This window comes from Lycium barbarum, chromosome 8, assembly GCF_019175385.1.
Source record: "Lycium barbarum isolate Lr01 chromosome 8, ASM1917538v2, whole genome shotgun sequence".
NCBI lineage: Eukaryota > Viridiplantae > Streptophyta > Magnoliopsida > Solanales > Solanaceae > Lycium > Lycium barbarum.
This window is the reverse complement of record NC_083344.1, coordinates 433,384-450,081: the sequence shown is the minus strand read 5'-3', so window position 1 is coordinate 450,081 and position 16,698 is coordinate 433,384. Positions and strand designations below refer to the sequence as shown.

The following is a 16,698-nucleotide window of genomic DNA, read 5'->3' as shown; positions in this document are numbered from 1 at the left end:
TAAACACCAAATTTTGAAAACACTTTTAATTGTTAAATGCTGATTTTTTATGAATAAGTGTGTTATGTGTCCAGAGAGAAGTTCTAAAGTTAGCAATAAAGAATTGTTCTGTTTGGTAAAATAAGTGTTGGTAAGTATTTTGTCCTATTAAAATAATTGAAATGTCCTTAAACCTATTTACATAAATATAAATCAAAAAGCATCTTTACATGGAAGAGGAAGGGAATCACGATGTTCAGGCAAACACCATTATATAAAACATGAAATGGGACATAAGGAGTACTACATTGTAAAATAGTACTCACATGAATTCAGTGCAAGGACATTAACTGACAGAAAGTTTGCATGCTCCAGTTACAAATTATTACAATGAAGACAAAAGTACTTCACTAGTCTCTCTGTATTCTCTTTTTCCTTTTTTATGCCATGCCAAAAAGGTTCTCATGGTCCCTGCCTATATTCCACAAAGTTCCATCATCCCTTGATATAGTAAGCTGTATGAGAAAAAGACTGTTACTCGGATTCTTCAAAAATTTCGATAGGTAGGTGCTGGATCCACCAAAAGTCGTTCATTTTTGAGGATCCGACATAGGTGAGCATGCATTTTTGGAGAGTCCGAGCAACAGAGGGACTAAAAGGAACAAAGATAACCTCATTTGGATCTAATAGATGTTGACTGAAGAAACATTTTCAAAGCTCACTCTTTAATTGTATATATGTGCAAAATTAACAAAGTCAAATCCTCAAAGTTCTACATACTATCAAACGGAACAACAACGTTCGAGGATCGTCACACTCTGCCACCTATACAAGCTATCCAACAATAAAATTTTTACAAACTCTTACAATTCCAATGATACAAAAATTACAAGCAACTGGAATTATTGCCTCATTTGCACAAGTGAAGATACAAACTTTGATGAGAAAAATCAAATAGGATGAAGAAGAAACTCTATGTAAAAAAATAATGCAAGACCACTCTCATTCACTCTGCCACACTATGGACTCAAAATATTAAAAAAATGATAACAAAAGAATTGGAAACTCTTCCCCTATTTCCTGCTCCCAGCTTTACGCTTCATTTCAGCTGGCATGGCCTGCCTGCCATTCCGCTGATTGTGGCCAATTCCACTTGTCTGTCGCGATAGCGGAGGCCCAACTTTATGAACCGTATTCCTAAAACAAGCAGTGAACAAAATTGTCATTAAAAAGATTGCTATTTTGTTTACTGTTCTATTATAAAGCATGTTGCTTTTCTCTTACTTTTGAGATTCTTATAAACCACAAAGACCGGTATTAGGACTAACCTTGATTCTGGGCTCTTTCTCAGCTTTGTATTTGGTCTCTGTATCTTTGAGCCATTCCCAACACTAGGGAAAGTGTTAACTTTTGAATTATTGAATTGCCAAAGCAAATCCGGCTCAGATGAATCACTGGTAGTGGCATCAAACTCATCTAAATCTTCAGTAGTAGTGATGTCAAAGTGGTTGCTCATTTGGAAAAGGTTACTTGATTTTTCTTGGTATACTTTAGATGAATCTGAAAGATATTTTTCATAAAGTACATCAGAACCATTGCCTTTTTCGGATTCCCAACATCCAAACAAGTTTCCAACTCGACGTGCATGGTCCTGTTTATTCACCATGACCTTATCTACCCACTCACCCGAGCTCATGTTATTATCATCTTCTACATAGTTTTCGGAAGGACTGCTGACAGGTGGCCAGGGAGAGGAATTTCCTAATAACTCATCAAGATCAAAACTTTGCCTCTTTTGTCTGCTGAATGAAGAATTACTAGAGACCTGGAAATTTTAAAACACATTTGAATATGTTAAATCATGATGGTAACTGCATGTATCAAGATGGAAGCTTAAAAGAATCTTTAGTCACGGTATCTTGTTTCTTAATTTTGATATACACCGATTCTCATGTGGTGCTAAGGTGTGCTATTTCCTTACATTTCCATATTACTATTTACAACTATTTAGCGGGTCTGTCCTAGTGGTCAACGAAATGGGTTGAGAACCATGAAGTCTCAGAACCAAATCCCAGCGGAGGCAAAAACACAAGGTGATTTCTTCCCATCTGTCCAAGCCTTGTTGGATAGAGTTACCTAGTACCTGTTGCTGGTGGGAGGTAGCAAGTACCTTGTGGAATCAGTTGAGGTGCGCGCAAGCTAACTCGGACGCCACGGTTATAAACAAAAAATGCTATAAAAACATTTATAGATTCAGTTGTAAAGATTTTACCTCTCTGTTGCCTACATCCTCCATTGCTCTCCTCTGGATGTTTGAATCCGCCAACATTTCTCTCCCTTGTGGATTAGATTGAAGAGATTGAAGAGTTGATGACTGCAAACCACATGGACTGCTAGTTACCTTATGACTCACGGAGACCGATTCCGTTTCTTTTCTTGCCAAGGCAGCTTTAAGACTAGCAATCTGATAAAAACGTAAATATCCTTTAGCATACACACATAGACTAATAGCCTGCTTGGCTAAGCTTCTGGGAAGTCAAAAGTGTGTATTTTCTTTAGAAGTGCTTATATTAGAGAATTGAGGCGTTTGGCCAAGCGTTACGAAAAAATAAGTACATTTGAGTAGTAGCAGTAGCTGAAAAAAGTAGACTTTCATCAGAAGCACTTTTGGAACCTTGACCAAGCATTACTGCTCTAATATTGGCAAAAGTGCTATTAAAATTGATTAGCCTACTTTTTCCGAGAAGCACTTCTGACAAAAAGCAATTTTTAAAATAAATGGATTTTAAAAGCTTGGCCAAAAAAGTTATAAGAACTTGTCCTTTAATAAGAAAGAAGGAAAAATAGGGGAGGGGGGAAGAGAAATGTTATACCTGTTCTTTGAGCTCTTTGACATCTGTAGTGTCTTTATTTACTCGGGCAGCACCAAGTTCAACAGTAGAAACACGTTCTGCGAATTTAAGCGTGCTAATTGTTTCTCCTACGGCATCAGGTTCGGGACTTATGTGAACAAACATCAATGTTTTGGCTTGCCCACCTAAAAGGAATCACATCCCAAAAACCGTATTTTTACTTAACAGAAAGAAGAGAATCTCAGAAGATACAAGCTTGATAAGTTAATATAGGGATTATAGCACTTTTGGTCCTTCAGTTATGGGTAAATTCTGTCGGTCCTTATGATATTCGACTGAGCACATTTAACATTCAATTAATTAAGATTTGTGATTTTAGTCCTTTTATGTAGGATATATGTTATACCCGCAAGGGTGGCTCAATTGGTTGAGCATGAGGCTTTCATAATGAAGGTCTCAGGTTTGAAACCCCCTGCCTACGAAAGTAGGAGATTTGCCTTATGGGTCGAGCTCGCCACACATGGCTTGCCTAGTGCAGGGTATCTCTCCTGTGTGGTTTGCGGGCAATTGCACAGGAGCGGGGTTTACCCTGTGCGCACCCAAAGGGTAGTGGCTACGAGTTTCCTTGTAATAAAAATAAAAAAAAAAGTAGGATATGTTATATTTACACTAGTTTTAGAAGTATATTACCCTTAAATATGGAGCAAAAACACAACTTTAATATGACACATCGGTAGTTAAATGGTTGAACAATTAATGCTTCTGAAAATCTGTCATTATTCACAAGCAAAGGGATCAAATGTGCACATTTCAAGTAACTAAAAGTTAAATTTGCTTAGTCGGATATCACAAGGACTAAAATCAGAATTTATCAATAATCAAGGGACCAAAAGTGCTATTAACCCGTTAATTTATGCCCTTACCTAGTGAGTCTTGGAGTAGTTGTGTAAGTTTGCTGTTACGATATGGAACGTGTGCGTTCTTTTGTGCCAAGGCAGAGATTACATCACCTAAAGCCGAGAGAGATTTGTTAATGTGTTGTGCCTCTTTAAGTCTATCTCCCGTTACTTCAGATTTGTCTACTCTCTCACTTCCAGCAAGATCAACCAAATGCATACAACCGTGGAGAATAGCTCCAGAAGTCAAGTCTCTTCCTTGGACATGAACGGTTAGGCAACTACAGGCCAAAAACAAGATAGAGTTATCATTGTCACTACGGGGTAGTTTTGTTGTTGGTTAGAGATAGGCAGATATTAATAATGCAGCTGGATTTAGTTATTCATGTAGTATTCGTTATTCCATCTTCTACTCTGCATAAAATAATACATAAATTGATTCATAACTTATACATGTTTATGCATGATTGTAAACCGGTAATCAAACATCGATCGTACTTGCCTTGGTATCCTAAGTTTTACACATAGCAACTAAAATGCTACCAAACATGATTTTTTTGAGTGGCTAGAAAGTAACAAAGCAAGATGGGATATCTGCTCGTACCTGTGAGAGCGGCTACTGCGGTCATTGAGTGCTGTTGCACTCACTGCACGATTTTTTTGCCCAAGATTCATCAAATCAATGACGTCGGAAGTTGAAGTCACACGAACCAGGCTTGCATCTGGTACTGATAGTCCTTGAGAAGCACTACGAATTTCTAATGTAATAATTGGTTAAGGAAGACAGAAAATTTTAGACTGAACAGTGGACTAATAATATTTCTATTGCTTACCACATTGAAAAGTTACTCTCTCCGTCCCAACTTACGTGAAGGTGTTTGACTGGGCACAAAGTTTAAGAAAAAAAGGAAGACTTTTGAAACTTGTGATTTGAAATAAGCCATAGAAACTTCTGTGGCGATAAATCATTTCATTGAGAGTAAAATGGGAAGTTTGAAGTTAAATTGTTACTAGATATGGAAAAATGTCATTCTTTTTGGGGCTGACTTAAAAGGAAAGAGTGTCATGGAGTAATGAAAATATTACATAGTCAGTTGGGAAAGCTTCAAAGATCATAAAAATGTAAGTCAAAGCAACTGTGAAGGATATCTTTTGTGTACACCATCAGAAACAAGGAGATCCCTAACTTGCTCGTTATATATCTCAATCATTTGCACAGACACATCATAGAGGAAGGTATCCTTTCTTTGCTCTGCAAGAAGGAATAAATCGCCTAACGCCCTGTAGTTTACCCCTCGGCTTTGTTCTGTGAGATCCTTAGGCCCCGACTGAATATAAATATGCGACTTCTTAGCACGTAAAAGAGGGGAAATATGATTATAATTGTACATATGAATTTCTCTTTATCTAACCATTGTGAAGGTTTTTCCTGATCCAGTTTGACCATAAGCAAAAATGCACACATTGTACCCATCCAGAACTGATCTAATCAGTTGTTGCGTGTCCGAAAACACCTCTCCTGCAACACAAAAAAAGTAGAGAAATGCAAAAGGTGAACAACCAGAAATAGAGAATAAAAGGGCTTTTCTTAATTTTTGGCCTGTCAGCCAAAATTAATTACGAGCGCTGGTCAAAATATACAAAACCTATGCACTAATTATGTATATTATATCTATTTTTATGTATATTATATGTATATTTATACTTAATATACATAATCTATACGTTTGCTGGCTGTTTTTTAAATTAGATCACTGAAAGGCATTGGACTGTAATTATCTCAAGAAAAGAAGACATGAAGAGAGCTAAAAGATGCTAAAATCAAAGTATAAATGCCATTTTGAGAATGGTCTAACCAACCTTGAGTTGCAGAGGGTCCAAATACTTTATTGAAATTGAAAGATTTGCGTCCTTTCCCGTTCTTTGATGGAACACCTATTGTTATGCTACCGTCGTCTATATGATCCACATTACTGATATAACTTGATTGCCCGGGCAAAAAAGGTCTTACTCGACAATATACTCTTATGCTTCCTGAACGGGGGCACAAACAAACAACCATTTCATTTCAAAACATGTACGAGAATGAAGACGGACAAAGTGGAACTTTACAAGAAAGATACCTTTAAGGTCTTGCACTTGATTGTAAAGCTTGCGATTTTCTTCAAGAACTCTATGATAACCAGAAGCTGCATGTGCTAGGCCATGTATGTGCATGCCTATAATGCAGGGATATTACAACATGGAAACAAACTCAGCTCAAGAAATTTTCCATACAGAAATGCACCGGCAAGGCAGCAACCAAGCTAAAGAAAGGCAAAAAGGGGAACAATTGTCAAGTGCATTTATCCTACCAATATTGTGCATTTCCTCATGAAACTTCATTTGCATGAACTGCATGCCCGCCTTTGTAGTCAAAAGAGTTTGCTTCAGGTCCTGCAATGGAACATTATTGCTCACAAAATATACGTGAAAATCTAGGCGCTGGGCCGTAGATTCCAAATATTTTGCACTTTATTTGAAATTTATGAATTTGAAGTTGAAGATGGAGTTTTGTTTAGTTATACTTTCTGCAAAGGAGGGAAGAGAGCACTTCACTTGGAATTTATGAAGATGGAGTTGGAAAACAGTTTTGGAGCACTTTTCAAATTTAAAATCCAACTGCAAGTTGTATTTGGAGATTTTATAACCAAACACTGATTTTGAAATAAAGTGAAAAATTACTCCGGAAACAAGTGAATAATTCCCATGGCCAACGGCTCCATGTTTGAGAGTCTGATCATGCCTGGTTTCAGTTCTTACCTTAATGTCTATTTGTTGTTGGTCAAAAATTGTGTTTTGTATCATTTGTCTTCTTTTAAGTTCCTCATTGGCGATGCGATTCTCTTCTTTCACTATTGTTACATTTCTTTGGTCAACCTAATTGAGAAAGAGAAGAACAAAAACACACAAGTATGAGTGACCCTAAGAACTTATACCTTTATGATTGATGAACTAGTGATTTGCAAAAATGAGAGGCATACCTTTGTACCGGCCGAAGAGTGTTTCTGAAGGAATTTGTTACCACAAGAAACTTTTGATTCCTTTGGAGTTGCTTTGTTCTGATGGAAGGTTGTGCAAATGCAGTGTCAGAGAAGAATACAAAGGGTTAAAACAAATTCAAAAAAGGTGGAGAAGCCGTTATATGTTCTATTTTGGTAGAACATGAGATATAGTCAAAAGGCACCAAATGACAAAATCCAACAAAAATGTGTTTATACAAGTTTGGCGCCCAAAAGAAAAGAGAGAAAGAGAGAGAGAGAGAGACAAAGAAACAATCAATTATGACTACAAAGTATAGATTTAGGGTGTGTTCAGTATAAAGGAAAATGTTTTCCTGGAAAAGAAGTGAGTTTTTTACTTATTCTGGTGTTTGGTAAATAAGCAGAAAATTTGTGCATAATCTAGGCAAACACTATTGGGGTTGGCATGGGGGCTAGGGGTGGTGGGGATGGGGGCTAGGGGTGGTGGGGATGGGAGCTATGGGGTTGGGCATGAGGGTGGGGTGTGTTGGAGAGTGGGTATTACCTATTAGGTAATTAGTGTGAAATGCCACTTAGGGAACTTGTTTTCTCTACTTCCCCTAGGGAAGTCATTTTCATCATTTTTAAGGAATTTATTTTCCTAGAGAAAATGTTTTCCAAATTTTTGACCAACCAAACATGAGAAATTCGAAAACTCCATACCTAACACACCATTAAGCTATCAATAAATGAGCAATTGAGCTCTGCAAGCTTTAGCAAGTACATCATTGCTGTATCTTAATTAAAAGTTAAACTTAATTAAACTCACCAGTTGAATTTGGCTTGCAATGCGCTGCTCGAACTCCTCAACAACCTTATTCAGCACTGACTCCACAAGCTGCAGAAAGTATAACATTGTTGTATCTTAGAACAATGGCACTAGATACCGAAATGCAATGAAATATAGTGGCAAATTACATGATAAAAGTTTGCCCCAGCCAAGCTTCAAATCTGCTTATTTTGAAAAGTGCTTTTCAAAAAAGTACTTTTCGTGTTTGACTAATTAATTTGAAAAGTACTTTTACCAAAAGTAAAGCAGTACTTTGTGCTTGACCAATGTTCCAAAAGTGCTTTGGGAGAAAAACTACTTTTTTAGCTTCTGAAAAACAACTTCTGCTACTGATCAGAAACACTTATTTTTTCCTAAAAGTTTGGCCAAACACCTCAATTTTCTAAAATAAGCACTTTTGGCTTCCTAAAAGCTTGGCCAAACAGAGTATAAGTTCACCTTATAATTTGGTTCCTCTCTCTACTTTGGCTAAATGTCAAAAATACGAAGTAACTCTCTTGAAAATGACGCACGAGCAAGATAATTGATGCTTGGACAAGAGTTTCTTTTGCAACTACAAAAATGTAGAAGGAAAATTTATCTGAATAAGGTAAGAAATTTGTTGCATTCCAACTTACATTGGGAACTTCTTCAGGCTTCTTATCAATCAGAATTGCACGAACAAGGTTGCTTAAGGAAGAGCTAGACTGTAAAATGGAAGATTTTATTAATGATACAGGCCATTGATCCGTTATTGCTGCGTACTTTAGTCAAGCATAGTCTACCTACCATTTCACCATTCATAGATTTCTCATTTATTGACATACTTCTTGATAGAGAACTTGAGAATGGCTCAGAATTTTTGCGCAAAAATTGTTTTGCTGATGTTGTGGATTTTACATTCCCTCCAAATTTCCAGACTCCAGTTCCACCTGTCTTCTTCCATTCGCTGAAGTCCTTAAGTCCCAAAACACAGTTGACAACCCTCGATGATTTTCCACCCTGATAATTATAAAAAGCCGCAGCTTTATCAGTGCAGGTCACTCCCATATTAAGCAGCAAATCCAATTCACGGTCGTGAGAATGACAATGCACCACCACTAAGACTCGAATCTTTTGTATTCAAATTTCTATAAGACTTACCAATATTTCATTAAACAGGTAACAGACCTTGCACTACTACGAATAATACAGTAGGTTATTTTGGCTTTTTGGCTCACATATAAGGCACCGTACTTACCTGTTCCAAATCAGATGCCTCGAAAGAAGGAATCCCCAACTCTTGCGCAGCAACCAAAAAATTACGGACATTCTCAAAGTACTGGTATGCTGACAAGGCTGCTCCATCAGGAATAAGTGCAGAGTCAACCGGACTTTCAACAACCTGCAGTTGTTGATCAAGGTCAGTATTTACTGGTATATGCCACTGAGGATTTTCTTGGTAATCAATCGAGCTGAATGACACAAAGGATTCATGGAGATGACCTGGGCTGGCAAAATGGTTAAGAAAAACAAATAACCATCCAATCCGACCGATTAGACATGGGTTGAATAACTGACTTTTAAAAATGGATCATATGGTTTTAGTGTGGATATCCATATTATCCATACCCATTTGTTTGCTTGTTATTTTTCATGAGTTCTTGCTTTTTGGGAGTCTAAGCTTATGTCGGGTTTTAGCCTATGTTCTCACCTGACTATTCCTGAAACAATGGATACTATGGATACTCATATTATCCGTCGGTTAACCCATTTTTTTTATCCATGTTAAGTATGGGGGGCTCGGATATTTTCAACCCGCCCATTTGCCACTCCTAGAGACGACCCCAACTAATCTGGGACTTAAACATTTGATAAATTGGTGGAAATGGAGAGGTTTTGGATTATATTTTACCTTGGGCACAGCTCCAGGCTGCATTTTGTTAAGTACATTGCAAAGAATTATTCCACTCCTTAAGCCAAGTCTGAAGTCTTCCTCAGAAGGCTCAGCTGGTAAATCTTTTGCTCCCACAAATCCCACCACCTTTCTCAGCCACGCTGCTGCTTCATACCTCCTCGTTGCTACAAATCAAAGATAAGTCCGTTCGATGTCATTCCTCATACAGTAGGATAAATAGTCAAAATAATGCCTTTTAAGCAATTGCTGAATCCTGTCATTGTGTGAACCATTTCAATCTAAAAGCTTAAGCTGTTAAATATAAGACACTTTGTTGTTTATTTATTTCAGGACTGCAACAATAACAACATTAAATCAATTTCAAATTCATGCTTTTCTTAATCTATTCGAGAATGAGCTGACTGAGTACATAAACAGGCCAGTAGGTGTCAAAATATAAAGAAGTGGCCACATGAAGAAGCTAAGTGGATTCAACATACAGTGTATGTACATAAAAAATTCACCTAGCTATACTATGTAATTTTCAGGCGACCCCTTAGCCTAAGGTAGCTCCACCATTGCCAGTAACAATGGATCTCCAACTGAAACAGGGTGGAGCTATATAGTCTGTTCTGCCGGAAACTTACACTGTACATGTAGGCAGATTTTTTTTTTTTTTTGACTATCTATAAATTGCTGAATCTCCTTAGCTCAAGAAAAACGTCTAGTATAGTAGTAAAGGTAGCTCTATAGGTCATAGATTTGAATCTCAAGTCGTGACACTCTTATTAATTTCTTAATCCTCTAATTAGAACTTCTGATTCCGCCACGGTTTGAAACAATTCAATGAGCAACAAATGCAGGACCCAAGAATGAATTACAAAATTGGCAATTAGCACAAAATTAGCATTAGAAAGTAGCTCAATACATGCTCTATGTTGTAGGTTAAAATCCGAGTGGTGAGACTCTATCATTCACTTTAACCCCTAGTTAGGATTTCTGGTTGCGCCACTGCCAAACACCTCAATCAGCAACAAAATGCAGGACTCTCAATATAAAATTCTGCTAAATGGCAATTAACACAAAGGATCATTAGAAAATCAATTACCTGCTTCCTCTGCTCGACGGGCATCCAAATCAAGAGTTCTTGACCGGTTTCCATGCTGCTGAAGAACATCTTCCACCACAGACGCCACGGAGAAAGACAATGCACCATCAGCAGCCATTCTTGTTTAAATATGTAACACAAAACCGCTAAAAGAACGGATTTTTATGGCAACTAATTTCAAACCAAGCCCTCCAACATCAAAATTCTCAATTCTCCAATAAAACAAGACAAACCCCAAATGTGATGATTCAAAATCAGCTTTTTATGGCAACAAATTTGAAACCAGGTCCTCTGATATTGAAATTTTCAAGAACGGGTTTTTATGGTTATAAACTTGAAACCAAGCCTTTCAACATCAAAATTCTCAAACCCCTGATAATTATTTTGAGAAAAATCCCACTTGTGATGATTCAAACTCAGCTTTTTATGGCAACAAATTTGAAATCAGGCCCTCCAACATCAAACTCAAGCCTCCAACAAACCCCAAATAATTCTTTTGAAAAAAACCCCAAATGTGATGATTCAAACAGAACTTTTTATGGAAACACAAACTGGAAACCAGGCCCCTCTAACATCAAAATTCTCAAAGATCGGATTTTTATTGAATTTTTTTTTTTTTGCTACAAAGCCCTCCAACATCAAAATTCTCAACTCTCCAAAGAAACAAAGTACAAAACAAACCCCCTGGTAACTCTTTTGATAACAAAAAAACTAAATGTGATGATTCAGACTAAGCTTTTTATGGAAACAAAATTAAAACCAGGCCTCTCTAACATCAAAATTCTCAAAAAGATTGTTTTTTGAAACAAAATTGCTACAATGCCCTCTAACATCAAAATTCTCAACTCTCCAAACAAAAAAAACCAAACCCCTGATAATTCTTTTGATAAAAAAAACAAATGTGATGATTCAAAATTCTCAAAGATTGGATTTTTATTGGAACAAAATTTCTACCAGGCCCTTTAACATCAAAATTGGGACAGATAGATATAGATATAAATAAAGAGAAACAGAAAAGTGTACTTGTTCACCAAATAGTTGGGTATACACTACTAGTAAATAAGCTATAAAATTTTCTTGAACTTTTTAGCTATCTATAGAGTTGTAGACTACAAGCTGGTAGTATATAACTTTGGTGCTGGCCAAATTCCTTTCTTTCTTTTTTTTTTTCCTTTTCCCCACATGAAACTACAAAAGCAATTGCTTATTTTCTTTGCCTTCTTTATACAACAAGGATTATGATTTTTGTATGCAAGAGCCACAAATATCCGAGCCTAGTTCCTACCCTCTTTCCCCCTCTCTGTGGCTTTCTAAAATTAGAGGTGGCCTTTTGTAATGTACTCTCTCCGTTCATTTTTACTTGTCCATTATTCTAAAAATAAATTTTCATTTTTATTTATCACTTTTAGTATGTCAAGACAAGATAATTTATTTTTTTCTATTTTACCCATAGTATTAATTACTTACTTCAAATCATTTTTTAAATCCAATAAAATATGCACCAATTAATATGGGTACATTAGTAAATGACGCACTTCACTTATTATTTCTTAAGTGGTGTGCATAGTTAAAAGTGGACAAAAAAAAGTGAACGGAGGAAGTATGTATTTTCACACAGTTATACACATTAGCCTAATAAAAAAAATGAAAATGATATATTTCATGTCATTAACTTATTTACGTAATAGACATTTGAGAAAAATTTACAAAAAAGTTAAGGAAGAGGAATCTTTTTGAGTATAAGAAAAATTCATTTTCCCAAGATTGTTCCACAATATTGAGGAATGCAATGAAATGGCTTTTGGTCTTGTTTTTTCTTCATTTTTTAAAAAAGTTTATCTTTACCTTTTTATTTGTCAACCCGGTTTGATTGCTTCAATTGAGTAGGACTAATTTTTTCGAACCAAGGGATGTGGTTGGTATGAAGAAAAATATTTCTAAAATACACTTTATAACACTTCTTAAAGTTAGTGTTTCTAATTTTTTTTTGCTACACTAGTATTTCATTTGTAATCACTACAAAGAAATTATAGAAATTGCAACAGCTCTTTTGGCAACAAAAATAATATAGTTGACAAAAGTCAATATTTGGCAATAACTTGGTTTTATTATTGGCATATATGATGAATCTTTTAAAAATGAACTTTTATTTGTTGCCAAAATTTTACTTTTGTCGTCATATAGTATTGACTATTATTGCAAAAAGTACTTTTGGCAACTAAAAAAAAAGTTGTTGCACATCGTTGCAATAACAGCCGTTGGAAAAAGTTTATGCAACAACAAAAAAAATGTTGTTGCTAAAAGTACTTTTTGCAACAATAATTTATCTATGACAACAAAAAAAAAATTGTTGCCAAATGTCTTCTTTCTTGTAGAATACTTAAACAAGAATTTAATAGGAACTCTAAAGTAGCTATTTAGGACTCTTAAGCTAGAATATAAGAACCTGGAGAAACCTAGTTGCATGCTTGATAAAAAATTCCAAACATCTATGTTCATTTTGATATATGCATTTGTTCTACATTTTTCAAATTTTTCCTAATTCTTTTGAGTTTTGGCCTACTAGTTTTTCTTTTTCTAAAAAAAATTGGGGGTGGGGCTAATTTATTCTCTATAATTATTCTTGCTTTAATAGATTCTTTGATAAAACATTTTAGATCTGTTTCCTTGAATTTTAGATTGACAGTTTGTTGGCTTATTCCGAGAGATTCGGTTAATTAAGACAGTAGGCTTCAAATATAGGAAGATTAAAAGCGTGACTATTTGTCGTGTAGTAATTTTAAGGTTGGAAATGATATCTTGGAAGGCAAGTTTAGTGAATATAATAAAATTTGACCAATTATTTGCCTCTCCCTTGTTAACTATGTGAAGAAAAAAGATAATGATATTCAGCATTAGTAATAAAAAGAAAACAGGAAAAAGAAAAAGAACTTAAATAGAGAAACATTTTCCCTCCACTGATATTTAAAAAAAAGGATTTCAAAGTTGGACACTTCATTGACTATATATTGCATTCGCTACATATTTATATCACTATCTCCATGCAAACAGATGAAGGAATTGCTAATTTTCAAGTTGCTTTGTTGCTAAGATGAAAGAAGAATGTTAGTTTCATTTTACACTACTATAGATTATCTTTGGAATTTGCTCTTTTTCTTTCAAGGTACTTCTTCTTTGGATCAATTCTCTTAAATTTCCTGTTTTGTGGCCGTTTAATTTCCCTTTTTGTCAAGTCTTTTATCTATGTAAGTTCACTAGCTTGTGGAGATAAAAGTATGATTAACTATTAAATGTGTCGCTAATTTATCGCTAACTAGCTCATAGCTGACAAGATTTCTTTGATAATATCCGTATGAAATAGAATTAACACACACTTTTATCGTAACGACAAAAATATCCATTTCGTCACTGACATATGATTCCAAGTTCCTCCATAAACTCACCAGTGGATCATATTCCTGGTGGGCAAAATGTCCCAATCAAGTTTGTTGAAGACGGTTACCTATATATGTGGACTTCTACTTAAGTAGTTATTAAAAATTATATTATCCAAGAAACTAACACAACTAACTTTGGCTTAGTGCTTTACTACTTACTGGCCATTTTCAGACTTTGAAACAAAGCATTGGTAAATATCAATATCCCAAGGTTTTTCAAACTTTTAATGAAACCATTGGTAAACCTCAATCGAAGATATGTGTCTACGGTTAATACATATGTTTTACTTCTAACTTTAGTCTGTAATTTTTTTTTTTTTTTAATGATGGTTGTGTTTGGACCAATTTGCGCGCGTCTCGTCTAATTCTATCAAATATCTACTAGCTTTCACCAATACAAATATCAAGTAATTATGTCCATTAAAATTTCGACAAATAAAAAGAATTACCTCGATTTTTTTTTTAAATCGCTATTGAAATTTGAACCTTACAAAACATTAATTTGTACTTTTAGGGGTCGTTTGGTTTAAGGTATAAGCTGGGTTATCCCAGCACTAATTTTTATACCATGTTTGATATAAGGTATAAATTAGTGCTGGGATAAATTTATACCTTGTACCAAACATGGTATAAAAATTAGTGCTGGGATAACCCAGCTTATACCTTCTTAACGCACTTATACTGGGATTATTTTATACCATCTTTTAGATGGTATAAAATAATCCCAATAGATGGGATAAATTAGTCCCGGGATTATATAATCCCGGGACTAATGAGTCCTTAAACCAAACGACCCCTTATGGTTAAGTTATTTAATTTGGAGTAAACATTGGATTATGAGTAAGTATTTCAGTGGGAAGATTGGATTAAATAATGAAAAAGTAGTAAGTTAAACAAAAGAAAAAACAAATCAAAGTTAGGCCAAGCTCTGTTTCTTTGAAAATGGCTCCAACGAGAGAGAGAAGTTAGAATTATTACAAAAAGAAAAAACAAATCTTACATATGCCAAAGCTGTTCTTCTTTAAAAATGTCATCAAAGAGAGAGATAGCAAGACATTATAGACTTTTTCTCAGTGTTGAAAAAAAATTCCTTTTTTTTTCAAAAAAAAAATTCGTTAATAGTTAAACAATGCCAAATATAAATTAATAGTATGTTTGGTTAAGCTTCTGTGTAGTTAAAAAGTATTTATTTTAGTGAATGAATGTGTTATTGGTCAAGCTTTTATGAAAAAACAATAAGCATTTTTTAGTAATAGTAACTGAAACTATGAAGCTTAAAAAGTAGTTTTTCCGTATAATCACTTTTGGTACATTGGCCAAACGTAAATTGTTGCTTTAACATCGACGTAGTATTTTTCAAATGATTAGCTAAATAAAAATTAAAATAGTCCTCAAAAGTAACTTGTTGAAAGATATTTCTGACCAAAAATAATCTTTCAAATTAGCAGATTTTGAAAATTTAGCCGAACTTAAGATAGATGAAATATCATTTTATATAATTTAAAACATATGTGTTAAAGATAAATAATAAAAAAAAAAGTATTGGCACAAATTAACGTTCGAAAAATTCAAATTGGTGGCTTGGAACCGAAGCAAACAGGTCTGGACTCCGGTCCTACAGGAGCGTTTAATGGGTCCCATTTGGCCGGTTTTTCATTCAGCCGGCTTTTTAAAAAAACAAAAATTGCTAAAATAATACCTTGTGGAACCCACGTGTTTGTAAAGTCCTATAAAATGCCCCTTAGGAAAAATTATAAACATTTCACCTCCTTAAATTCTACAAAAATAGGATGGTTAAATTGACCTAAGCTCATTTGTTTTTGTTTTTTGAACAATATCAATTCTTATCGATCTGACTAATTTGAATTTGCTTTATTAAAGATCTATAAAAAGTGGAAAGCATTTGGTATCAAGATTTTTTTTTAATTTTAGATCTCGAACCTAAAACCTCAATAAAGATAACAAAATCTCGTATATTTCATCGCACGTTTCAATAGTTAGGTCGTTTATTGATTGTTGATAAATTAGTCTCTCCGTAGAGTTTATAGCTAGAGATTATAATTCAAACCTCGGTGTTCAGTATCTGCACCGAGTAAAATGCTCCCTAACAAAGATAATTTCGTATTTAAGAAGGCTTGAACCCGAAACTTCTGGAAAGATGAAGAATTACTTAACATTCATCCTCTCACTTTTTTCACTCAAGGTTATCTCAGTTCAATTTGAGCACAAATTAATTTTGTTTGATATTTGCAAACACTAAAATTCTTTTGCAGTTATAAGTTTGGTCATGACTCTCAAGTATTTATAAAATACTAGCCCTCCAGTCTAAAATAATTGAGGTTTTGGCTTTTAAAAGTTAGTCCAAAATAATTGATGTTTTATAAAATCAAGAAATTATTTAGTTTTTTTTTTTTTCATTTTTGCCCTTGACATATTCCCATATCTCCGTAATAATTATGTCAAACTAAAGAGAAAAAATCATAATTAAGGATATCTTAGTCAAAAGTCCTCTTAACTTTTAGGAATTAGTGAATTACTTGATCCATGTGCCAAGCTTAAAACCTCAATTATTTTTGTTACACCTCGAAAAAAATTTCGTTGATGCACAAGTGAATAGACTAGTGAAGACTACGAGTATACGGTATTTCAATAAGTAAGAAATGACATTTGATGACCCTAATTAAGATTTCAAAGATATTCGAGAAAAGGGGAGAAAGTT

General features: G+C 34.7%; 1 protein-coding gene across 2 annotated transcripts; it reads right to left on the bottom strand.

Annotated features, from left to right (window-relative positions):
• Nucleotides 1-687: 687 nt before the first annotated feature.
• On the bottom strand, nt 688-11,818 carry LOC132605575 (kinesin-like protein KIN-14I). Of its 2 annotated transcripts, XM_060318705.1 has the most exons (20): nt 10,543-11,818; nt 9,453-9,619; nt 8,799-8,942; nt 8,348-8,560; nt 8,197-8,265; nt 7,559-7,627; nt 6,751-6,828; nt 6,530-6,646; nt 6,082-6,163; nt 5,851-5,946; nt 5,588-5,761; nt 5,140-5,246; nt 4,877-5,055; nt 4,332-4,490; nt 3,755-4,008; nt 2,853-3,016; nt 2,252-2,443; nt 1,666-1,804; nt 1,308-1,539; nt 688-1,176 (listed from the first exon to the last, which is right to left on the bottom strand). In XM_060318705.1, exons 1-20 carry the CDS (start codon nt 10,658-10,660, stop codon nt 1,053-1,055), a joined length of 2,877 nt encoding a protein of 958 aa, XP_060174688.1. In that variant the 5' UTR covers nt 10,661-11,818; the 3' UTR covers nt 688-1,052. The 2 variants fall into 2 exon arrangements, with proteins under 2 accessions (XP_060174688.1, XP_060174687.1); XM_060318704.1 differs by having other exon boundaries at nt 1,308-1,804; nt 10,543-11,816.
• Between the last annotated feature and the right edge of the window lie 4,880 nt (nt 11,819-16,698).